Genomic DNA, 27104 nt, shown 5'->3' on the forward strand with positions numbered 1-27104 from the left:
GTCTGCAATTCTTCGAAAAAATTTTGCTCGAACAATTCGACTAGCCATACAGATTGATAAGTCGTTCTTCCTGTGTATCTCCTTTCTTCTCCCAAGAGCAAACAGCGTGGAATTCCGAATGAGGACCGAACGTGTTGGCATGCACGTGCTATAATGTTGACGTAAAGCTATCAGCGCCTCTTATTGGTTCAAAGAATAGAGTTAATTTCGGGGCCAGTCACTCTTGAGCACATCAGTGGTTTTGATTTACCGTCTGGTTGCTTGGGCCGTAAAGCTTGTAATTGTCTGAACGATCGATAGGACTGTCTTAGAGATCATTGTTTTCTCGCAAGGAAATTGAACCTGGTAACGACGTCTTACTGTACAGGTAGGGAATCAGTTAATTACAACAAAACGTAGAAATACGATGGCTTTTGCATGTCGCATGACATAAGGCATAAATGTTACTTGTAAAAGGAGGTTGAAACGAAAACAGATGAGTTGAAGACTGAATCTGTCCATGTTGATGGCCATGCCATAACCTTCCCTGGGAATGTTATTTCTTTGCTTTAAGCATTAACCACCGCAGTCTAGTTGTAAGCAAGATCATTGTAATGTAAGAAGACTTTAATTTGTAGTATCGTCTGCTGATATCGTTAATTTATTCCATTCAATTGTGTTTGCTGCCGCGATCATGATTGTTCACAGCTAGGTAAACAACAAATTCTAGTGTAGAACTTGTACATTTTACTTGAATTCACCTCATACTTGAATTAATCATGAACTGATCAAAAAGTTACACCGTACAATGAATATAGTCATTTCAAGGACTGTACGGGTCCGCAAATGATCCCTAAAAGCAAATAATTCCCAAATTGGACCGCAAATGATCCCGAACCGGAAATGATCCCAGATAGGGACCGCAAATGATCCCGACTAAAAAATAAGGAATGGCATGGATGGTGGGATGGTGTGGATAGGGAATTAGCATACGTGAATACCGATGCTTTTATTAAAGCCATCTTATAATTATAATGGCTTACAACTTGCTTTTTTTTCATACTTTCGACTAAATTATGTTGCAAACTACGATGTTATGAATATCACCACTCAATCATCAAAACACGACTTGGCTTGCATTTCTTTGCAATTCTCAGTAAAATTATGATCAGTGCAACATACGCTACATATCGTCCTTTGTTAAACATTGTATTCGGTGTTATAGTTAAATCACATTTTATCAGCCATTAACGCCACTCATCTAAAGTTTTAAACTAAAATCTAACCATGAAGCAACTATTACAGAAGACGCTGTCACCTGAGTAGACCCACAAGCCTACAACGCTTCATCACTCTGTTGTAGTGACCCTCAACATTCCTTACGTGACATTTCTAGAACATTCTTGCGTTATCACATGACAGTTAGTTCTAAGAGGGGGATTTACCAATTCCCCCCGATTGTTAACACGTGCCCTTTGAGCAAGTTGTTGTGGTTCGAGTGTTCTGTTGTTCGCAGAATAAAAGAAGATTAACTCTTATTAACCGCGCGGCCATGGGCCGAGCGCGGTTCATGTTCTACCCGTGGTTTATTAACCGCGCGGCCATGGGCCGAGCGTGGTTCATGTTCTACACGAACAGGGCTGAATAACGTCTGCGCATGTGCGAGATCTCATGGCTCGCGCTGCCGCGAACGGCCTGGGCACCATAACAAACCTCGAAAAAATGGCGGCGTTTTCAAAAAGTTTCGTATAGCGCCCGGTTTATGGTGAAAAAGTAGAGCCAAACTAAAAACGGTAGAAAGAAATCTTTACACTAGTTCCCTCGACCATTGGCCGGCACATACCTTTTTGTACACAGGGGTTTAAAGTTTGTACAATTGGTGAAAACAGCGTGTGAACACGATAGATTTAACGAGGACTTCGGAGATGACATCTTTCGCCGTGTTTTGGATTTTATTTAAGTCCATTCTATTGTTCTTTGGGGCACATGCAAAACCAAATGAGCGGACTTTCTGGTTTGTTAAGCGAACACGAGCTGGAGAAACATGCCAAGGTCGATTGAGGCAGTTTGACGAGGCCATTCCTCGGTTCGTGGACGGGAATTTTAAATTGCTGGACCTGTACTCGGCATTGGATGAGAGCCACTCGGGAAGCGAATGAATATTGCTCGTCTCCACTCTTGGAGCACTCCACTGAGCTGTCGAAAAGAAAAGTCCCCAGGCGGTTTTACCGTCTCTTTGATCGGGTAGGAGCTAACGTTTCTACTTACCGGCCCGGAACCCGATGGTGTAATAAGTGTTCATGATTGCTGATAGTGTTTTCTCCAGTGAACCAGACTATGTTCCACCAGTACAAGTAAGTGAAGTGCTTGTTTTCGTCTAATGCAACATTGAGATGATTATACAACATATAACTAATATTTGACGCCCCTGAAACTGAAATACCAGTCCCACAAAGTCCACGCGCGCACACACACAAAATAGGCTGGAGCCATATTTTGTTCGTTTGTTTATTTGCCAATTCTGCCCACCAAAACAATACTGCATATTTGCTACTTTCTTATCACAAAAAATCGTTCCAGAACTATACCAAAATATTTTATCATGTATCTGCTCCTTACATTTCAGAGAAACAGTGAACCGTCAACCTCCTCTCCAACCAGTGTGCAGTCGCCTGATGGCAGACAGGTACATGTACATATAATAATTAAATGTGATAATAATCAATTTCTAATTATAAAAATTGTCAGTAATAACAACATGGAAACAATGTTTTGGTATGAATCTTCTTAGGAGAATGCTTCGCAAAGCATGGTCAGTCAACTTGGGAAAACACTGGAAAATAAGGAAATAACATCTTCAGGTATACATGTAGAAGTTCCAACAAATTTACTATTCCTGTAGGATAAAGTATACTGTTTGTATAATTGTATTTACTAATTAAAACTAAATAACTCTGAGGAGGCACTGCAACAAGAGGAAACATGCAGGTACGACAGATGAGTAAATTTGAATATTCTAAAATGAAATGATCAATCTGATTAAACATTCCCTCCACATCATCCCCCACTGCATTAATTAATGTTTAAAAAATAGTTATAAATAATTAGAAATGGTTCTTCTATTCGAATGAGTGTTTACGCATATGCAGATGCAGTAGAAAAGCTTTTAATATACATTATACATTATACATTATACATTATATTTTGTAGCTAGTGCCAGACCGCTATGTTTAAATACTATGAAAACAGTGGTGGGCAGCTGTATGGTGTGCAGAAAGCAGCAACTAAAATGGAGCAGACAAAAGCCCTTGATAGCCTTGAAGTCTCTGCAGAGTTGCCAGTCAGTATCATCAGAGAGCAGACTCCAGCAGCAAGCCTGCCTACCACTTAAACCAAGCCCAGCTGAACAATACCAAGACAGCATGTATCTTCATTATAAATGACAAAACCGTGGCATTCATCCCTACACAGAATGGAATAACTGTGTTTGACAGTCATTACCATGGGACAAGTGGAGCGTTTTTGGCAATGGCCCCAAACGATGCAGCGTTTGAACTGTTTTCATGGTTTAAAACGATTAACAGCATCCCACATAATTTGGGCAATAACATGTGTTTCATTTAGATAATGAAATATATTGATCGATTAAGATAAGCAAACTCTGTACATAAAAGTACTCTACAGTTGTATAGGTACATGTAGCCAACAATATACGTTCCTGGAGAAAGCATTTTTTGAGCTTTAAGTCTTGCGAGTAAGCTTAGAAGTGCATGCAGGTGCTGACCATACAAGTTTTACGACAGCAATTCCATACCACAGCGTTTGTGTTAAAATAAATTTTACGACTCGCTAAAGAAAGGTGCCATTTTGATTACAAAACAAACTAAGATCGTAATGCTCACGTCTGGTGACACTTTTCCAAACTCTCGTGTTGCCGTCAATGTCCCCAAACATCAATTGTCTCTCAAACGAAGCAAACGACTGTCAATCGAAACGACGCTGAATCGTGGCGTTTGAATGCAAAGCTCTAAATATTTACCGCGTTAACTACAAGTTTTCTTGTATTTCTCGGCATTTCTTTGGGAACAAAAACTTCGAATTGTTCAAATTGTCATTTTTCAAAGCATAAAAAGAGGATATTTGCGTTTAGGTGCCAAAATATGGAAAAATTTCTGCTCCCTTCTTGTCGTCATTCAACTGAACACGAAAGAACCACACATCACGTTCGCGCCGAAATTTGATTTTGTTGTGCTGACCTCTGGCACATGCGCAGACGTTATTCAGCCCTGTTTTCTACACGTGGTTTATTTTTTTTTAACCGCGCGGCCATGGGCCGAGCGCGGTTCATGGTTTACCCGTGGTTTTTTTAACCGCGCGACTATGAGCCGAGCGCGGTTCATGGTTTACGCGTGGTTTTTTTTTTTCGCAGATTTGTCTGCGACCAGGCCCAAGCTTCCACTCGGCCAAATTTTGAGTCACGCAACCTGTGATGTTTACTCGCCAAAAGCTGTTGAAACATTAATAAATCTCATCTCCGATACTGACTTTCGCGGGAAAAAAATTAAAAACCCAGCGTTCGTCAAAAATTATATTTTTTCACCAGAAATTTAGCTCGGAACATATACATATTTATATTCCTTTGAATCGTCCATGAAATGACCTTTTCCGGATATTTTTTCCTTCGGGGTCAACAAAAACCTCCGGTTACAAAACCACGCCAAACCCACACGTTGCAAAAAAATCTCTTCAAAACCCTGACTTCGAAGCGATATAACACTTCAGCGTTAATAGCTACCACACATTGGCAGACGGTAAATCTATTCGTTAACAATCCAGTTTTATCGTGTTAAAATTTCAGCGAAATCGAACAGAACCAGAATTAATTAGAATTTTCTTGTGACCTCACTCCCCAGGCTTGACCTAACAAAGGAAGCCACGGTCGCCCATAGCAACCGAAAAACACGAACATAACAAAGCCGAACGTTTCGGCCAAAAATCTCCACAATTATCGTCTGAGAGCTTAAACTTGAATGGGAACATCTTTTTCGAACTTTTTTCAACTGATTTAGACGAAAGACTGGCCTCGGCGGGCTACAAAAAAGACCAAGAGAAAAACAGAACAAGACAGCAGAACAAGCCGATAACATTTCATCGCGTGGCTTTCGGCACGAAAACGAAAATATAGCTTACTTCTGGATAAATTCAGTCTTAGAAGCCAGCAACCGGCCCCAAATTACTTTCTATATCCTTACAAAGGTCCTGATTTCCATCTCCGAAAGATTTTGCCCCAATTTGAGCAAATAAACATTTCGTCGACGGTGACCGCCATTACGGTGGCTTGCATACTAAATTAGCTAACTTGACAAAATTCTCCCGAGGGAGGGATATGACGAAAAGAGCTGAAAGATGGCCTATAATTGGCTAATGATGAGATCATCCCACTGTCCAAATTTGTGAGAATCGAAAGTAACGCCAATTTTCTGTCACGTTTTCAATCTGTGGTCACTGGAGTGACCAAATTCGATACATCGGTCGGGATAGAGTTTTATTATTAAATTATATGACTTGTGTGACTACTTTTCTAGCCCTTTACTCGTGGAAAACACCAATTAAATTTAATCATGACTTTTAAGAAAGAAAGCTGTCGTTAATAGTGTTATTATCGTGTCATTCATATCGCTCATGCCCATACAAATCCCGAAGAAAGTTCTACAAAGATTAAGACCATTACGTCATCGGAGATTTGTCAATGGCTACCACTGATGGTGCAATAATACAGTTTGTGTTGATCAAGTGATGTGATATCTACAGTAAGAAAAGAATCATCAATGACTGCTTTGGAATGTGCACTGCGTTCCGACGGTAGTGCTAAGCGAACAGTTAAATTTTAAAAGCGCGGTTATAATATCTAACAGATCTTCTTGTTTTTTGTCGGAGACCAGACGGAGACCTCGACTCGGCCAACTTTGAATTACGCAGTCTGTAATGTTTATTCGCCAAACCTTGTTTCTTCAGGGTCAACAAAAATCTCAGATTACAAAGTCACGCCGAACTCACGCTTTGCAAAAAAATCTCTTCAAAACCCTGACTTCGAAGCGATATATCACTTTAGCGTTAATAGCTACTTCATATCGGCAGTAGTAAAATCTATTTCGTAACAATCCAGCTTCATCATATTAAAATTTCAACGAAATCGAACAAGACCAGAACTAAATATTATAAGATTTTTTTTGATACCTCGCTTCATTGCTTGAGTCGACAAAGGAAGCGACGGTCGCCCATAGCCACCGAAATATAACATAACATGAACCTACGTTTCGGTCAAAAAAATCCAGGATTATTGCCTGAGAGCTGAAAATTGAAGAGGAACATCTTTTTCGAACTTTTCTCAGGTTATTTAGACGAAAAAATGACCTCGGCGGGCTCCAAAAGAGAACGAAACAAAAAACAGAACGAGACAGTGAGAAGAACCGATAATTTATTCACCGCGTGGCCTTCGTTACGTTCAAGTTAAAAAAAACCCTTACTTCTGGATAATTTCAGCCTTACAAGTCAGCAACTGGTCCCAAATTACTTTATGTATCCTTACAAATGTCCTGACTTCCATCTCCGAAAGATTTGGCCGCAATTTTTTAGCAAATAAACATTTCGCCGACAGCAATCACCATTGCGGTGGCTTGCATGCTAATTCGCTAACTTTACAAAACCCTCCCGAGGGGGGGATATGACGAAAAGAGCTGAAAAATGATGGCCGGAAATAGAGTAATATTCTCAGCTTCCGGTGTACCAAATTTGCTGGAAATTGGTTCAAAACCGATGGTTTTTTTTTTTTTTTTTCCGTTTTTATTCTTTTTTTTCGGGTCACTCATGCTACCAAAACAGTAAATTTTAAAAGCGCGGTTGTAAGATCTTAAAGATCTTCTTGTTAGTGTTCGTCTATTCTGAACGCTAAACTGTAAAACACCTAGTGTGTAGCACTGGAAACTTTTTCCTTGGTCGTATTTTGGCTTTAATTCCTCGGAAATGACTACTTGAGTATTATAAGAAGCCAAAATTCCAAGCTATAGTTATGAAGTTCAGCTTCATGACCATGCAAGCGCTAGCAAGGCCAAGGCTTGCACTTCGTTTCGACAATTAACTGTTTGATAGATGTTTGTTACTATCGCCACCGGGATTTCGAGAATGTTTACAAGTATGTGTTTTTCTAAGACTTCTAATTCAATAGATCGTTTTCACGTGACGTGTTTTTATCCTCATCAGGCATAAGAGGCGGTATATTTATATTTGTTTACAATTAGCGTGCTTCGTTTGGAAACCAGAGCATTTTGAATTTCAGGGTTATGGAGGTTGCGTGACACAAGGCTACGATCGAGTTTGTTGAAAAATATATACTTATATATGATTTTGAGCCTTTTTAGAAGTTAGAGCATTAGGAAAAGTGCTTATGTAAATGCTTGTTTGTTTAGTTCTGATAATCAGTCGCCTAGAAAGCCAAAGTAAGTTCCAGATGTTTACACTATATTCCGGCCGCCATATTGGTGTACCACGGATATACACATGCAAACATGGCGTTTTCTTACTGGGCTCTGTAAATTTCTGGGAAACATTTACGACGAATATCTGAAGTTTGGGGAAACGCACAGGCCTAAAACTTGGAGAAGTGTTTTATTTAGTTATCTTCTATAGCGTACATCACAATTTCTTAACTTTTTCCATTGGTTGGTTTTCGATTTATTATTTTTTTTTTTATTGCGTGACAGTGAAAACGATCTGTACCCTTCAAAGAACAAAACAGCAACCTGTGGGATATTTTTTTGTAAAATGATAAAACATGTTTTTTGGTTCATAATTTTTGTACATGTTCTCGCCTTCTTCTGATATGAATCCATGCCATTCCTTATTTTTTGATCGGGATCATTTGCGGTTCAATATGGGGATCATTTCCGGTCCGGGATCATTTGCGGTTCAATTTGGGGATCATTTGTGGTCCGGGATCATTTGCGAACCCGTACAGGACTGTTTTGACGGGAGAGCCTTTCAAATCAACCATCCAAACAATGGAACTAAAACAGCGGAGCATGGATGATGGCTTTCTTTTAAATTTACCGTTTTGGTTTCAGAAAGAAGCCAATATAATGATCAAAGATTTTTTGGTAGATTTTATTTCTAGGAATCCACAGGAAAAGAGCGATTTTTGTCTAATTAACATTCAAAACCTGACAAAATTTGTTTGACATTTTAAGGACTGGTCATCTTTTGTAGGAAAATAATGGCTGAAAATGGCATTCATTTAGGAACTAATTTTTAAAACTTTGCGACCTAATTGAAAACTCTAGTCTCTACAGACAAAAAGTGTAGTCTTTTATGGGCAAAAATATGCATAAACTGTACGATTTCAGTGTTTCAAAAGTTGTCGCAACAAAGAGCTTACCTGCTTCGAAACTCGGGTTTATTTCCAGCTTCAGTCATTTCCCTTGAGTATCGCTTTTATCGAGTTTCTTGGAAGCGAACAAAGTTCGACTCCATGGCCACATTTTGTTGTAAATACCTTATGGAAACATTGCTTCAAAACTGGGTTTCTTTGAGAATCAGACATCGAGTTATCCAAGTCTGGTATCAGAGAAGAAAATCGATATTTTCTAGGCTTAACTTTTGAAGTAATCTCCCCAAATAAATCGAACCTCACGAGTAAAACGTTAAACAGTTTACACATTGAAAGTGGTAAAAGTTCAAGTGAGGCCTTACACTACTGTAAAATGATGTTAAAATCTTTTAAAATATCCAAGCTTTCGCCGATCAACGGCATCATCAGGGATAAGAAAAAATATTCCGCGTAAGGCTTATATACAGATATAAAGTAAAGACGTGTGAAAAGCGAAAGAATGTGGGGGGTAAAATGCATGAGATAAATAAGATACAAATATGAATAAAAACGAATGATGTGATCTAATGAGCGAGTGTCAAAGTACAATTTAATTTAACTTCTGAGGCTCTTTTTTAATCTTTTTTTTTTTCTGTTTTTTTTTTTATAACAGAAGATTATTAACAAGTAAAATTAGAATGACCGTTTCAAGAAGAAGCATTTCTTTTTTAATTCAAAGGTAACAAAGAAAAGAGAAGAAAGCACCCAATTTGAACCTGATTTATAAACGAAACAAGTTTCAGATTTGGCACCTGAGCGGAAATTGTTGGTCTAAATAAATAAATTAAGGAAGTCGAAGTAAATAAATACGCATCGTGCGTTCCCATCACGTACTTGTTGAACGAACATTGTCAGAAAACACACATTTTACTTACTATAATGCAATTTCAAGCTAAAATTCCATGCTTGTTTAACGCGGTTTCAAATAGTGCATGAGAATTTGTTTTGTTAGCACCAGGTCTAAAAATACTACTGCTAGACTAAACCATAAAGAGATATAAACATACTTTCAAGCTAGGAGAAAAAACGATTCAAAAGTTCGCTTCTCCAATTTTGTGTGTTGTTGAATTTTTTTTTTCAATGGTTCCTTGAGTATTTACATCTAATTGTCTGAAGCTTAAAAAAGCATCTTTCAGTTGTTAACCTTAGCTTAAATCAAGGCGAAAAAATCTATTTTGAGTTGTTCGTATTATGGTTGTGATCAGCGACTTGTGAAAAAGATGCTTATTATTATTAAGAGATAAATGAAGTTGGAAGTCCTGATTAAAAAAATAGTAATTTTGTGCACGTTGGTAAATAATTGAAAGAATGGTACTCTCTAAAGGTATTTATACGATGACAGCATATGCATGGACACTAACTGGGCGTTTATCAATCTTCTTCGTCCCTTGCCTTAACAACTTGTGCTAACAACAAGTGAGGACCAATTAAGTGCACTTCTTGGCTTACATTTACATTGTATATGCGGACATTGTCAATCTTGGACTAAGATTTTTGGAGGTTGAGGCTCTCTTTGAGACGTAAATGTAAATTCAGATAGTCAATAGTAAATTACTGAATTCAAGATAACTTCTTTGGGAAAGTACTTGAATAATGCTTGAAATGACTTTTTTAAAACGCAAGTAGTACATGTACATTGTAACTAGGTAAGTAGACAAAAAAATAAATTACAGGCGGTTTATATAGCCTGCTTATAAATTTTAAAATGGAATATATTATTTTGATTGGCCCTCTGGAGCATTGTTATTGTACATGTCATCACAGTTCCTAGCTCTCCCCTCGGAGAATAGTGTCAAATAACTTCTACAATCTGTTGCACAATGAAGCCATTAAATGAGAATTCACCATATTTACTAGTTCCAAATTGACGCCCAGTCAGAGGAGTTGGTTATATGAAACGGCTATATTACAATTATGCAGAAAGTGTATCACACGGTTTTGACATTTACAATTTTAAGACAATCATCTTGATAATACCAAGAATATTTTGCACAATTTTACTTTGGTGGGACACGGATATTGCCAAACTCTTGTTTACTTCATACAATAGCAAACGTAAAAAATTTGATTTTAGCTAGCTGGGAAATGGGACTAGAGAGGAAAGCATTTCTTGAAATATTATAAGAATCACTTCAGACAGTTTTCAGCATCCCTCCGTCCCAGAAAGGACTACTTGAAAAAAATAATACTCTGCCATGAAAACCCCTTGCTAAATCTTGTACCAAAAAATGTTCAATTTTGTGTCGACCTTGACCCCAAAGTGGATGGAATGTTTTTATTTACAATATCAATTTTCTTCATATAACTATACCCAGGGGGAGAGGGAAGGTACAGCAAAGTTTTACACAAGGAGGCTCTGGCCCAAGGTACAAATCCTTTCCCATTTTGTATAGTGTTTTTTCCAGAAAAGGTACCCTGTTACATACATGTAGCTTAGAGCTTTAAACCCCTTTCACATACCCACAGTAGACCCGCTACATCTCTTTTCATCGGATAAGTTAGCAATTAATGTTTGAAATCCCTAACTTTTGTATCATACCTACCACCTGTTAAAAAGTGTACCTTTAGTCAACTATAACAACGAAATAAAAAGGATAGTGCAGATTGTAATGTAGACAATAAAAATAACGAATAACTTTCTTTCTTGGAAATGGAAATCACATGAGTTTATTCCTATCTCGGCAATTCTTTGTGTTAATTTCACTAGCAATGCAGATATATTCAAAAGGATTGTAGACAGGTACAATTTATATCTATTTCAAGTTTTGATTCGATTGTTTACATCTCGTTTCTAGAAGCAAAATAAAACTGTACTTACATTACCAGCCAACATGCGTGTTTAACATGGCTTGTGTTTAACAGGATTGGACAGTAAATCTCTCTCGCAAAAAGTAGATCTACACAGTCTCTTGGATGTTAATTTGTCTATGCATCACTTAAATTGTAGAGTACGTTTACTCGATAGTGGATGCTGACTTGTATACCTTCCGTGAAGAAATGTTCACTCTGGTCGAGCTGCATAGAATACAGAAGTGAACAAGCGAACTTTCGAGAGTGATCAAAATCAGTGGCGGATCTAGGGAAGGGGACTCGGGTCCCCCATATTTTGAGTAAAAAAAAAAAAGAAGAATATCACGGAAGGAAGAAAAGCCGACAGGGCAAGCAAAACAAAAACACCCCTTTCCCTCTCCCCACCTTAGCTCAAGGTCTGGATCCGCCACTGAAAATTATGTAATCAATACAACAATACTTGTCCATTGACCTACTCATATCCACAACTGCTTTTGCTCGGTTTTCCCTCAGTTAAACTGGTTCCTATTTTTCACCAGACTACCGACGACCGGCGAGCGAGATGACTTCTGACTACAAACTCACACTAGTGAAAAAAGCTGCAATCGCGCATCCCAACGCGTCGAGTAACTCTAACCTTCGTCTTGCTGAATCTATGACTTATACGTCCGAGAGGCTTAAAGGCGGTTCTCCATCAATTTACAAGCTTCATATGAGAGAGGAGATGAGACGCACAGAAGGCATGATTGTAAGACAAAGTATAGGTAAGCCTTATCAAATCGGGCGTGGAGAAACCGAGAAGGTTTTTATGGTTGTAGGAGAAACAGGAGCTGGTAAGACGACTTTAATCAGTGGCATGGTTAACTACATCCTGGGAGTGAAATGGAAAGATGAGTTCCGATTTAAGGTCACTATAGAAGAAACAAAAGCAACCCAAGCTTACAGCCAGACTCAGGATATCACTGCTTATACATTTCTTCCCATGAAAGGTTCAGCTGTGCCGTACACATTTACCATTATCGACACTCCGGGGTTTGGTGGAACGGAAGGATTAAGAAGAGATAAGAAGATCACAGAACAGATAAAGGAGTTCTTTTCCATCCCCTACCCAGATGGAATCGATCACCTCGATGGCATCGGTTTTGTTGTCCAGGCCTCTCAGGCACGTCTCACCTCAACACAGAAGTACATATTTGATTCTATCCTGTCGATATTTGGAAAAGACGTCTCCAACAACATTTTCATGATGATCACCTTTGCAGATGGCCAACCCCCTCCTGTTTTGGAGGCAATCAAAGAAGCCAATATCCCAAACCATAGTGAGAAGCATTTTAAGTTCAACAACTCAGCTCTTTTCGTTGAAAATCACTCCAAAGAATCCAAAACAAATTTTGATGAAATGTTTTGGGAGATGTGTTTGCACTCTTTTAAGAATTTTTTTGAGCAATTCCCAATAGCAGAGCCTGTCAGCCTTAGGCTCACCCGAGAGGTCCTGAATGAACGAGAACAGCTGCATGTGCTAATAGAGGGCCTAAATGACCAAATTACTCTTGGTCTGAATAAAATTGAAGAGATGCGGCAAGAAGAAATTGTGCTGAAACAACACGAGAAGGAGATTGAAACCAACAAGGAGTTCACGTACACAGTTGAAGTGACGGAACCATGTCGCACTCGCCTTAAAGAAACTGGACTACACACCACTACTTGTGAGTGTTGCCATACAACATGTCATACCTATTGTCCAATTACTGATGACGCGGTAAAGCATAAATGTTCCGCGATGGATGAAGACGGCAACTGCAGAATATGCCCAGGGAAATGCAAGTGGTCAGATCACAAGAATTCCCCGTATCTGATCGAGTATAAAACGATCACCGAGACGAGAACAGCAGAACACTTGAAAGAGAAATATCAGAAAGCTGTTCAACTAAAGGCCAGTAGTAAACAAATGATAGAATCGATTAAAGAATCTCTCCAAAATGTCCACGTCGAGGTTCTCAACATGATAAAGAGAGCTCAAGAAAGTCTTCACCGTTTGGATGAAATTGCCCTCAAGCCGGCCAACCCGCTCACGCAAGTAGAGTATCTGGAATTGCTTATTGAATCTGAGAAAAGAGGAGTCAAACCTGGATGGAAACAGCGCATAAAGTACCTTAAAGCAGTCAAAAGTAGTGCTGAAATGTTGTCCAAAGTAAAGAATGAGAAAGAAAGTCAGAAACTGGTGCAAACATTGTCCAGAAATGGGGATGTAAGTGAGGAGAGAAAACCAAGTGAGCCACTTGAGAAGTTGTCTCCTGATGAAGACAATTTTTACTCTCGATTCAACTGGGAAACTCCAGATAAGTTATTATAGTGTAACGCTGACTACTTCCGAGCTACTATTTCTCAATTAACATGCATAAAGGAGTTCGTCTCTTCATCTGCCTACAGTGAAACGCTCGTAAGATGAACATCGTGACTAGTGCATCAATTATAACCTTGAATTTGTTCCAATTAACTTAACGGAAGAGAGAGATATTCAACCGATGATATGGCAGATTTTTTGATAGTTTGATGTTTAGTTTATATTAGTCGGTGTTTTGCGGCCGAGCGATACTCAGGTACTAAAACGCTTTGTTAAGTAACAATGATCGTGTGAACAGTTTTTTATAATCATAGAAACATGTATTTAACCTCTGTTTTAGGAAGACAAACTGGAAGACAAAAGTTTACAGATGTCTGCTCGGGCCGATTTCTAGAGAAATCTGTGAACTAAAACCAAGGCTTATTCTGAAGTATCATTGAAACTATTGCTTTTCCGTATGATACACGAGGTTTGTGTTATGACACAGTTCAGACCCTCGAATAATATATAGATTTAGGCCAGCCTAAAAGCGTAGCTCCTGGGCCGGGTTGTTCAAAGCCCGATTAAGCTAACCCAGAAAAAGGCAGAATTTTGATTTGAGTTTGGTAACTTTAATTTGCGGTGAGGTTTCTGTATATTGTTTGGCCTTCTGTTTTGAGTTTTAATAATCACCATATACACAACACAAAACAGCAAAAAGCATTTGTATGGAAGAAAAAGTTATAATTCGATTAATTTTTAATCCTGGGTTAGCGTAATACGGCTTCCGAACAATCCTGCCCTGTTTCCAACAAGCTAACCCAATATGAGCCCGCGATCCAATCGATAACTAGCACTTGGTCAGCGGTCAACTTCAGAAAAACACGTGACCTCGAGGAGCTATAAACTTGAGCCCACGGTATGGTCACGTGATACTGGTCAGCGGATACCTTGTTTTGACAGGTGTCAATTGATGATAACATGGATGTCCAATATCAAGGAAGTACACGGTAAACCAAGGCTGCATTTCTCTGTCAACCTATTATTTGGAGTATGGCCGCCATGTTGGGCAACTCCACCGTCGTCGTCGTCGTCGTGCGTACGCGCCCACGAGCAATACCGCTAGCCACGATAACCATGAGAAAATCAACTCATGGGTTTCCTTTTCTTTCCTATATGAGTATGGGGCTCCGCTTGGCGGCCCTTCGGGCCGCCGGAGCTCCGCTATAATTGTGTTTACAAAGATGCTTGCAAAATCAAAGTTTTCGCTCAGTCGTTTAAAAATGGCACAATTGTTCAAAATACACATGTCTTTCATCGTCTAACCTTTTAGATATGGTATACCCATAGATAAGTCTTTTTTCAGAATCTTTTATTTGTCGAGATATTGGTATACTAGAAGAGTCATGACCCTCTCAAATCAGTTGAAATTTGGTATATTGATTAAATCGTGATGGTTGTATTTTTCAAACGGCCAAAAAGTATACAAAACGTATTTACTTCAAGGTGACATTTAGCTCAGAATAATGATCAAAGCGTAAATTACAAACTGTGTGAATCTAAAATCAAGGCGAGTTTCCATCTTTCTGTACTGGCCTGCTGAAAATGCTCAATTTAGAAAAAATTACGTCGGCTATCCTAACTTTTCTAGCTAGATTTCACCAAAATGTGAACTCGTTGGAACCGTTGAAGCAAATTTAGTATTTACTTTAAGATGATATTTAGCTTGGAGCAATGATCAAAGCTAAGCGTAAATTACAAACTGTATGAATATGAAATCAAGGCAAGTTTCCTTCGATCTTTTTGTACTGGCCTGCTGAAAATGCTCAATTTGGAAAAAATTACATCGGCTATCCTGGTTGATAGAGCAGTATTTCGGACTCTCCAAGATTTCTCTAAAATCGCTGACCAAAAAAGCTGACAAGAAGGGTCTTTTTGACGCGCTAAAAGAAAATTCGAATTTTCCGTCCCGTCTTAAAGTTCTCCATATTTACAGGTAGTGGCTCTTAATCAAACGTAATTTTTAAAAATAGAATTAACTCAGATTTTCTCCATGATAAAAAGAGAATGTCAACTGGAACATGTTTGGCGCTTTATAATCAGAGTTTTTGTCACGGTAACAATATAATTCAATGTTTAGAAGTAGAAAGCAAATTAATTGAACAGATTTTCTTCGATGACAAATCGAAAATTTCTAATGGAACAAGCTAGCCAAAAACGTAGTTTTTACCTAATAAGGATGAAGTAGGCTAAGACGAGCAGGGTAATAATTGAATCCAGTCTTTTAAAGTAGTATTAACCGAGCAGATTTTTTTCGATGAGAACTCGGAGATGTCTGAAGGAAACAAACTCCGAAAAACCCCAACATTTTATATTTGCACTTATCATAGCGATTTGTTTTCTTTTGAGGGAAAGTTATAATAAATCAGTAACCAAGCAGATTTTTTCCGTAGAAATAGTAAATATCTCAAGAAAAAAAACTGATGGAAAACCTAACATTTTATATTTGTATCATTCATAGTGATTATTTTATTTTGTTCTTGCAAAGAAAAGTCGGGTTTAATCAGTAACTAACCAGATGTTCTTCGATGTCGGAGAAATCGAAACTCTCTGAAGAAAAAACTAGAAAATCCAATATTTTATATTCACACTTTTCGTAGTAATTATTAAATTCCTTTCTTTCAAAGAAAAGTTAATTGAAATCAGTAATAAGTAAACAACCAGGTTTTCTTCATGAGAAATGGAAAAAGTAAACCCAACATTTTTTATTGGCACTCTGCATATCGATTATTACATGCATTTCTTTAATTTCAAAGAAAAGTTACAATTAATCCGGTAGCCAGCCAGATTTTCTTCGATGAGAAATCGAAAATGTCTGAAGAAAAAAGTGGAAAACTTAAAGTGGTACTATGACGAAAATCGCATCTCTCCTATCTAAGCCATTTCAAAACATAAACAAGTAGTCTTTATGAGAAGAAAAATGCCGTTTACTATTTTCAAATGTCTCTTTTCGTTCCTGAGATATTCAAGTTTTTAAAATATGCAAATTAACCAAATGACGACGTTATACACTCAACCAAATTTTGATCAAATATGATGAAGAGAGATATCTCAGCCAATTTGTATCAGAAATGTTTGATTCTTTGCAGTAAGACTCTACTAAATGTGCTCCACAATACGAGCTTAACAGTTTTGTTACCATGGCAACATACTGGGTTCCAGACCTCCCCAATATTAAAGGCTTTTTCTGGCCACCTTTGGCGATCCATTTTGATATTTTCTAATGGTGTCTCATATGCACGATCCAGCAGGCATATAAATACGTTAGCTCGAACTCCTGGCCTCGTTTAATGTTTTTCAAGCTGAAAATCACTAACATATTGATATCAAGGGGGTGGGGACTGGAAAAGAGTGAGTTGCCATGGGAATAGAATTTTTTATAGCCTTAGGTGTGTTTCCTGTAGAACTATTAGCCTACCAAGTTTCAATGGATTCTGCGGTAAATTGACCGAGATAGCTCTATTTATATACTTAATATAATATTGGGTTGAGTGTATGACGTCATCAGTCATCTTATTTGCATATTTTACACATTTTTCACACTTAAATATCTCCGGAACTAATGCAGATATTTGAAAACGATAAACGGCGTTTTTATTCTTTCATGGACCTCTATGTGATACACCTAAAAAATCAAGTTGTAAAAATTTGATCATAGTACCACTTTAACATTTAACAAAATTTTTTTTTTCTTTCAACGAGTAGTTATAATTAATCAGGAACCAACCAGATTTTCTTCGATGAGAAATCGAAAATCTGTAATGAATAGAGGTTAAAAACCTAGAGGATCTGGATGGAGGAACTGGAATCTCAGTTATCAGTTACATTTTCGTAGATGTCTCTGCTATCATGATCAGCTATTAGGAAATTTTGCAGACTACAGATGTCAATTAAAAACGTGTCATTTCTCAGCTGACGGTAAAATTTCAGCCCATTTATCAGCTATCAGGACATTTTGCAGACTCCAGCTATCCGTTTAAAGCGTCTCGTTTCTTAGCTGACCGGGACAGTTAAAAGTTTGACCAATTCTCATCTATCAGGCAAAGCCGATCCAGACCCTAGTACCTACCGTTTTGTCCTACAGCTGAACTGGGCCAGAATTTCTTCAGCAGAGGAATGATTAAAAACAGTAGAATAGGAATTTTCCGAGTTACCTTTTACTTCTTATTCAAAACGAGTCCTAGTGCAAAACTTTTCATTTGCAAATGAGATTGGTTTCCATGAAAATGAACATGAAGGACCCATTTCAATTCATGATCTAGGGTTCACCCAGTTGCGACCAAATTTTCTTAGAGGATGTAATAATAAAAGATACCTATAGTTAGGAATTGATATCAATAGAGCAGACACTATTATTCATGGCTTTTGAAGTAACATTTCATATTCTGATTAGACACAATAACAATAAAGCAATTTGCACAGTAAAAAACCATTCCCAAATGAAATGGGTACTTGGGGAATTAATTTAAAAGAATAGCTCGTTATAGCAGTTTATTTAATTTCTGTTCCCAGACGTATGCGTCTCGAACCTTTGTGACAAGCCCATAAATTAAGTACTTCCCTATTCATAGGCTTGAAAGAGAGAACTGTGTTGGGATTATGATGGGATTCAGTCGAAGGATGACAAGGGGCGAGGGGGGAGGGGGGGGGGGGTGAAGGGAGATCAAAAATTCGGAGAGTTGAGGGTGGCCGAAACTTTCTCGCTATTTTAAACTTACATTCTTGAAAAAAAAAGTGGGGGAATAGGGCTGTGGGCCTTTCCCAGGTCTCTTCTGGATTTACCTTACGAATTTAAGAAGTTTGAAAAATTTCCCCTTTTTTTTAAACAGGACAATCACTAAAGCTTGTGCTTCCACAGAGTTCTCACATCACTGTGGGTACGTTTTTGAATTTTCTCTCTATATAAACTGTGGTTTTCTTTCACAAATTGTTTACCCCGGGACGACTTGCATTTATAGAGGACATTTAATATAAAAAGTAGACTTTACCCTATTCAGACGAGTTCCTCCCTCCCCCTCCCCACTGAATTGGTAGGGTACATAAACACTATGGAAATTTGACATTTCCGGCATATGTTTGTATTCCTGCGAAAGAGCGCCTTATCTGTTGAACTTCTAGGAATTTTCAGATAAGGAAAAAATTAAACTGGAGGGGAATGATCTAAAACAAATTACGGCTTGTATGGAGCGTGAATCTGACTAGACCTAGAGGAAATGTTCATTGTTTGTGTGTATACCGAAGTTGCATTAAATAATTCTTGAATAATTGTTCCATTATAGGAAATTGCTACCACTTACCCATTCGCTTTCATTACTGATTTTATTTTGTTGTTGTTTGTTCGTTTGTTTGTTTTGGCTATTCGTTCGGCGCCGGAGTGAATAATTCATTCGCAACATTGCCTCGGGGGCCCAGGAGCGGTTGCAACACGAAGCACACCGAGCATGATAATCGGCCCCACGAACAGCTACGAACGTTTTCAATATCACGTGAGCTTGTGCCGCACCCGATTACTTCTTGTCCTCGTACCTGGGGCTACGAGAATAAATTCACGAGTCCAGGAGACCATGTCAAGTCAAAATCCGAGGACGCCACTTATCCTAGCCACAAGGAAACTAAATTATGGGAGAAATATTTTAGTGTGGGTAACAAATAGAAATATATAGATTTTTGTTAATTTTTGAAAACTAAGATTACAGACCTTGACGGTTTTCGCAGACAGATAAAACATTACCTCGCAAAATCTTTATTTAATTGTAAGGACCTTTCTATCAAACAATTAAGTCGTATTTATGACACTAACAATAATTAACAACACAGACACTCTTGCTGTGAACACACTTTGTTGCGTGCAAGTCCAAGGGTCGAGACAATGTGTTGCCATGCACGTGTTATACTAAATACGAAGAACTATTGGCGCCTCTTATTGGTTCAAATAATGTAAGTCAATTAGAAGCTAATGAGAAGTACTTTTCTAGAGCTGAATGATCGACAGTAGCGAACATCGTTTGATATCAGTGTATTCTTTAATTTCTCGCAAGGAAATTGACTTCCTCTAATGAGCTAGAACGAAATGTACCTATACCGTAATTACAATCCAAGACACTTCATCTTGTGCCGACAAATGGTCTTTGTCGTTTTTTATCCCTGCCCACCCCCCGACACAATGATAAAATACGCCCAGCCAGTTATATAACAAAACGGCAATATTGTTTCCGGGAGGGCCAGGGAGAGTGAACAAAAATTACTGAATAACGACAAATAGCCTGGGGAAATAAACTTGCAAAGGGAGAAACCGTCAAGTTTTTTTATCACTGTCTTTTGACTTCTTTTCGTCAAGGGTAGAGTGGAGTTGATTTCCATGAATCGTTTACTCGATTCTCAGAAACAAAGGAAGTGAGAACCCGGCATATTCCCATATTGTGACGTAAGTCACCATCAATGATAGCGTCACCGATTGGTGAGAGTAGAAGTGAATCACTAGGAGGAACCAATCAGAACTCTCTAGGGCACGTGAACAATATGCCAATTTGAAATTTCCGGCTCGTGTTTGGTAAAGTTGGTACTTCAGCGAAATTATCGCCAGCATATCTGAGAATACGAATGTAGTCGTATGCGAATTCATTTGGAAGAGTATTGAACTTTCTGAGATATTCAGGTGAGCAAATAAAGATTGTAAGATACCGCTTGTATGACACGGTAAAAAACTAGAGAGGACATACGCGCTACTCATGCTTTACTTGCTTGCATGCATGCATGCATGCATGCATGCATGCATTCCACAGTCGCATGTCTTATCCTGTATTCTTGAGTAATTTGTTCAATATATTACAGTTCTTGATCTAGAGTACATGGAATCAGATAAACTGTAGGATAACAGTGCATGTAAAACCTTCTCGCTTTATATGAGCAATACTGAGGTTTAATTATACAGAGGAAAAAAGGCTTTTTTTATATTTTAGATGCTCTTCATCACTGAACAGTTTAATATGCATGCCGGACCACAATGGGCTATTCAGTTAAAGACGATCTGAAGCAAGCAGTATGCAGTAAAGCTTACGAACAAGATCGCTAAAAGACAATATTCGTAGCTAAAGAAGTAACGATTCAGCTGCTAAACAGTCTGAAGTACAAACCAATTATGAAATTTGCATTTAAATCAAGACAGACAAATCCGGGAGACAAATTAGGTTGTATGACTGGCTATTTCAGTATTTGTTCTTGGCGTCCAGATTGGTGCTCAAATCCTTAAGGATGGGGAACTGAAATTTTGCAGAAAAAAAGAACACATACCCCAAAGAAGAGAAATTTCACTCTTGTGAACATCGACCTAGCCGTCACGGTTTCACGTGAAAAGCGCTCCATTCCCGGAAACCTGACCAAGCGTGTCTCAGTTTCTAAGAAATTCAGTAATTTAATCCAAGCCGGTCTTGGTTGTAGACTAAATAAAATTGAATTGAATTAAACACATGATTTTGCGCGCTTTGTGGAGTGGAAGCTTCTAAAGACATCATCCAGTGTAGCCGAAGTATGTAGAATTTCAAGGCAGAAAGCATACTGCATGCAAAGTCTTTATCTCTATATTGCCAGTTTGAAATGTTTGAAACCCTACTTTCTATAGTAGATCGCTGAGGCGAGAAATTTCGCGACACGATTTTCCCATTCGTCTTTATCATCCGATCATTAATTTTGTTTATTATGTTAGCTTTTGCTCAGTTTGTATGACGACAGAGGGAATATGGAAATTTACTTACATGGGTGATTAGTAAATCGGGAATGGAAGATAATTCTAGAGCGTTCAGTTGTGTCGAAATTCAGACAACAATTGTCAAAACTGGGAGTTATATTTGATTGTCGGTAAGAACCATACCATCATTACACTAGAACATATGTATACAAGGTAGGTCTTAAATAATAGCAATGAAGAAACGAAACAAAAACTAATATTCATGAGAAAACGGTACTCTGCTGGATTTGAGTCCTGTGTTGAGGTTTGATGTAGTATGCCTCTTTGTATAGGAGAAGATTAGCTAAGATTCCAATTGTTGTCGCGGTCTAAAATTGCGGTGTTGTTTCTGACTAACTTTGATCAGCCTGGACGACACAAAGTAAACCAAGTATGATAATCGGCGCGACGTTATATTGTTCTGGATCCGGATCTGAAACTCTACGATAATATATCCAGCATCCTCACTTTTATGTCAAACATATACTGTAGAGGGTAACAACGAAATGAGTTGAGAGACTACTCAAATCTTAAAACATATATGGAATTGAATACAGCTCTGAAGCACTCTTGAGGGTTATAGATCTTTTCTTTGATTACATCATGCTAGCTCATTGCCTTTGTGTATGCGCCTTATTAGCCTTGATATATAAGAAGACCATTTGTTTTGATTTTAACTAAAATAACTATGACTCTGAAATAAAGCCAAAATAGTATAAACCTTTTCTCGTCGTGATAAACGACTACTTAGCTAATAGAAGGTCTAAATACTAAGATCGGTAACGCATGTCTCGAATTTGTATCTGGCAAATCCTTTTGATCTAACCTCAGTGTCACAAACTATCTGGATTTCGACAAAAGTCCAAAATCTAAACTGATAATTGTCAAAATATCCAGATCTCAATAACACACAAGGTCCGTAAGATAGCATAACATTTTTGTTCTCTTGTTTATCAATTTATGTTGCAGGAACATGAGTGAGGATAAAGTCCTCGAGGTGCCATGTTTTGGGGAATCATTTCAGTTGGGGATGCTCTATGATTGCCGAAGTCATCATCTGGTTCCAGGACCAACGTTGTGGGAATCTGACATTGTCAAGAGTTCATCCGTGTCTCGTGCTTCTCCACAATCCAGGTATGAAGTCTTAACAGGTCACAGCTTGGAAGAGAAAATGGCCATGTTAGGCGTCGATTCTAGCCTAAAACTGAGTTTGATGACCGGGTTGGTCAAGCCATCTGGTATTGGAAACTTCATCTTCGACCAAATGTCTTCCAAAAAGCAGGCTCGCGTTGCTCTCAAATATGAAAGCACATCGAAATTTGACGCACTTAACTTGGATCAAGTGAAGAAAGAGGTGCATAGAGACATCAACGAAGAGATAACAGCCACACACTTTGTATCGGGGATTGAATATGGCACACAAGGAGTTTTCGTCTTTGACCGAGATGTCGACGAGAAAGAAAGAAATGTCGATGTCGATAATGATCTGAAATTCACTATCGACTCCTTACCTCGCGTTGCTGCCGACGGAAGCGTCCCTTTTTGTCCAGATGAGAAGGATGCGGAGGAACTGAAAAAACTCAAGTGCACATTTTATGGAAACCAGACCATGGCCAGTTTTAAGAGTTCCATGAGTTATCAAGATGCAGTTATGGCCTACAGCGCGCTCGAGACAAACGAAGACCCCCAGGTAGGAGAAATTCCCAAGAAGGTCTGGCTTCACCCGCTTAGCTCATTGGACCCGACCACTGAACGTCCGGTGCGGGAGATTAGTTCCCAGGTGACGGATGGATTACAGTATATCATTACAAGCTTTGACGATTTCGAAACGCGTCTATCGGACCTCCTTAAAAACAAAGTGTGCTCTATCTTCTCCAGTCTGAAAAGGCATATCTCCAGATGTGGAAAAGCGGTGTCGGAGTACAGAAAGAACTTACTCAAGACGCTATCAAGCTTGTTACCGGTTGTGAGAAGTGGTGATGAAGTAGAAAAGATCCTTACCGATGTCCTTGACAAAGTTGCCTCGTCTCCTTTTCATCAGACCTGCCTCTCATCTTGGATCAGTGGAAAAGAGAAAGAGGTGAAGCTGTTGTCCACTTACTTGGAATACCTAAAAGATGTTCAGCTGGTATTGTCACTGGAAGATCTCGACAGTGTGGTCGATTCCTTAGAGTACGATCGAGTTGTTTGCTTTTCCCTGCTGCCAGTTAGTGATCAAGACGACATGGCTGAACAGATGTATGCCTTCCTACGAAGTGGAAGTTGGGAGCAAGAACGTCTTGCCGCACAACCGTGGTTTGAAAATCCTGATATAATTAACGACATCAAGTCTAAAGCAAGAATTTTCAGAGGATTTCTGAATAAAAATGGGCGCGACGGAAACACCAAGTTCATCTTCACCAACATTCGCAGGAGTACGGACGAGCAAGTTGTTACGATTCATCTGTATGAAGATGGTCATGCCACAGATTTTGAGCCTCCTGGTAAACCTGGAAAGCCTTATGCAAAAAAGACGAGTGACTCAAGTATTACTCTTGAATGGAAGGAATCGCCAATCGGAGTAGGCTCTGTCCAAAAGTACACTGTACACTTTCGACCTGCTGTTAGCGATTCAAGTGGAGAACCCGCCGGAGAATGGACGTCTTCGCAGACAGAGGGACCAGAGAATGGTATCACAGTGAATGGACTGGAAACGAAAACGGCGTACGTGTTCAAGGTGAACAGCGAGAGTAAGGCTGGTAAAAGTGTTATCAGTGACATCAGTGACCGCATCGTTACCAAAGAACCTGCTGCTCGTCCTCAGACTGGAGGCTCTTCGACTGAGTCAGATCTACTCCATGATAAAGAACAAGACTACACTCCTGATTTCGAAAGTATTGGTGCCAGTGTATCTCACACAATCAGCTTGACATCAACTTCCACCTCTTCAAATGGTGATAAAAGCCCTGAGATTAAGGATATTGACCCAAGAAATGCGATGCACAAGCAGCACAGAGAAGGCAGGAATGGACCATACAAAGGTTGTAAAGCGTCACAAAGAAATGGCACAGCATTTTTCGTTCCCTATCGTTTAGCTGATTCTATGGTCTTTTCCTCCAAGAAGATCTCAACTGAGTCTCCATCAGTCTACAAACTTCCGGCGAAAGTTATAATGAGACGGGAGAACAGCATGATTGCAAGACAAACCATCGGTAGGCCTAGACGAGTCGCAAGAATGCTCCCTGAGAAGGTCCTTATGGTCGTTGGGGCAACAGGAGCCGGAAAAACGACTCTAATCAATGGCATGGTGAACTACATGTTGGGTGTAGAGTGGAAGGACCACTTCCGATTCAAGCTCGTCGTAGAAGACAGTGGAGTATCACAAGCTAACAGTCAGACGAAAAGCATCACCGCTTACACGTTTCACCCCATGGAAGGCTCAACTGTTCCATATAAATTCACCATCGTTGACACTCCCGGTTTTGGCGACACGGAAGGATTGAGGCGAGACAAGGCCATCACGAATCAGATAAAGGAATTCTTCTCCATACCTCCGCCAAATGGTATCGATCACCTCGATGGCATTGGTTTCGTAACTCAAGCCTCCCTGGCACGCCTTACTCCACCACAAGAGTACATCTTTGATTCAGTTTTGTCTATATTTGGAAATGATGTCTCCAAAAACATTTTTCTGATGCTCACTTTTGCCGATGGCCAGCACCCACCTGTACTGGATGCCATTAAGAAAGCAAATATTCCATGCGAGAAATATTTCAAATTCAACAACTCAGCCCTTTTTGCGAAAAATGAGGAAACTGAAGAGAGTTTTGATGCAATGTTTTGGAAGATGGGCTTTCGTTCGTTCCAAAGATTCTTTACCGACTTTGCCAAATCGGAAAGCGTAAGTCTTCGACTCACCAAAGAGGTGTTGAAAGAACGTGAGCAGTTGCAAACCCTCCTTGAAGGCCTGAACCCGCAAATAACTATGGGTCTCAACAAGATTGAAGAGATGCGACAGGAAGAGCTCATTCTGCAACATCACGAAATGGAAATCGAGACTAACAAGAAGTTCATATATACAGTGGACATTCCCAAAGCACGTCAGATTGACCTCAAAGGTACTGGAAGGCACACAACGACTTGTCTTCGCTGCAACTTCACATGTCACAAAGACTGTGCGTATGCAAATGACAGCGATAAGCGCTCCTGCTGCGCCATGGGGCCAGATGGCAACTGTAAAGTCTGCACAATGCATTGCCTCTGGTCAGAGCACAGGAATCTTCCTTACCTGATTGAGTACGAGACTGTGACCGAGACGAGAACGTCAGATGACCTAAAGAAAAAGTATGAAAAAGCTGTCTCAGGCAAATCTAGAGTGGAGGGCATGATTGTCCAACTTGAGGAGTTTCTTCAAGGTGTGCATTCACGCGTTATGAGTATGATTTACCAAGCCCAACAAAGTCTTTTCCGCCTTGATGAAATTGCCCTGAAACCCAACCCACTGACAGAGGTGCAATACCTGGATCTACTTATCGAGTCAGAGAAGAACGAGGCCAAACCTGGTTGGAGGCAGCGGGTAGAATATTATGAAGAGGCCAGACGTCAAGCTGAAATTTTGTCCAAAGTCAAAGATGTCCAGGCAGCTCAAAAGGAGATTCAAGAGAAGGCTCGCAAGGGAGACAGATGGTATCATAGATTCAAGTTCTGGTGACTTCAGCGGTATAGTAAAGGGCTTCGCGTGTGTAATTAACACTTTCCTTGCACAGCTGCTTACATGGATAAACTGAGATTCAGCAATCAAGTTTGCCAAACCGCAGTTGTGTAGGACTGACAGTAGGACTGATTTTCCAGACTATTAAGTTGCACAAACATTTGACTTCACTATTTGTAGTTTACGGTAGCTTGTTTGATTAAGGTGCACATAGCTTAGATTGCAAGATTTCGAAAACTCAATTATATTAGACTGTATTGTAGAGCGGACATTCCTTTTAGTCACGTAATGGCCCAAAATAGTCAAATCAAATGTCTTATTGATCGTGGCTACCGCATCATTAGTGCTGCCTTTTGTATCTTTTCCAAAGGGTTTTGCTGTTTTGGTATGTACTTTGGTACTTTATTTGAATTCTTTGCGGGTATTCTAATTTGATTTTAGGAGCCAGAACTGACGGAAGATTACAGTATTTCCAACCTGGTTCATAAATAGCGCACGCATTATAGTACCTATTAATATAATATTTTATGCCTATACTATCAGTTACTTATGATACAATTCTTGTTCTATTACGACTCAGATTTAAAAGTCAGGTTACTCTTCCAGAGTATTCATATATTGTTTGAAATGCAATTTTCGACGAATCGATTCAGATTTCATTTACGTTACTACGTTTTAATCACTGATCACTTTGATCACTGATCTTGCATTATTATTGGTTTTTGTCTATACAAATACATTGTCTCGTTTGAGATATAACCAGCTTAACAAATGAAGTGGATATTTGAATGGTGTGTCTATGTAGAAGTCAACGGATGGGTCTTGTTTGGGTTTCCTTTTACCTTCGCTTCAAAACAAGCCCTATTTGAAAACTCTCGACTGCATCACCCCGCATCAAAGTGATTTTCGTTGTCGGGGCGCATTTTATACATTCTCAAAGGCCTTATTCTGTTTGTGGCGGTCAAGCAGAAAAATCGGTTAGTCGCTCATGATCCGCGCTGATATGAAGTCAAGTCCTAAATTGCCACATAATGAGCCAACACCGTTTTCAGAATCCATAAAGGACTACCATGACCAGGAAATATCGAGCAAGTAAGCATTTCCAGAACAATTTACT

General features: G+C 39.2%; 1 protein-coding gene across 1 annotated transcript; it reads left to right on the top strand.

Annotated features, from left to right (window-relative positions):
* On the top strand, positions 1–26890 carry LOC145468750 (uncharacterized). The gene is made up of 5 exons (XM_081452449.1): positions 1–367; positions 11731–13534; positions 18404–18451; positions 20131–20229; positions 22267–26890. The coding sequence occupies exons 2-5, from the start codon at positions 11754–11756 to the stop codon at positions 25985–25987; spliced, it is 5649 nt and encodes a 1882-aa protein (XP_081308575.1). The 5' UTR covers positions 1–367; positions 11731–11753; the 3' UTR covers positions 25988–26890.
* Positions 26891–27104: the final 214 nt, after the last annotated feature.

The sequence above is a fragment of the Orbicella franksi genome, chromosome 14 (genome assembly GCF_964199315.1).
Source record: "Orbicella franksi chromosome 14, jaOrbFran1.1, whole genome shotgun sequence".
Taxonomy (NCBI): Eukaryota; Metazoa; Cnidaria; class Anthozoa; order Scleractinia; family Merulinidae; genus Orbicella; species Orbicella franksi.

Coding starts and splice junctions, on each gene's coding strand:
- LOC145468750 (XM_081452449.1), top strand. CDS start 11,754: ATGACTTCTGACTACAAACTCACACTAGTGAAAAAAGCTGCAATCGCG. Junction 18,452..20,130: donor GAGTTCTCACATCACTGTGG/GTACGTTTTTGA, acceptor TGTTTGGTAAAG/TTGGTACTTCAGCGAAATTA. Junction 20,230..22,266: donor GAACTTTCTGAGATATTCAG/GTGAGCAAATAA, acceptor TTTATGTTGCAG/GAACATGAGTGAGGATAAAG.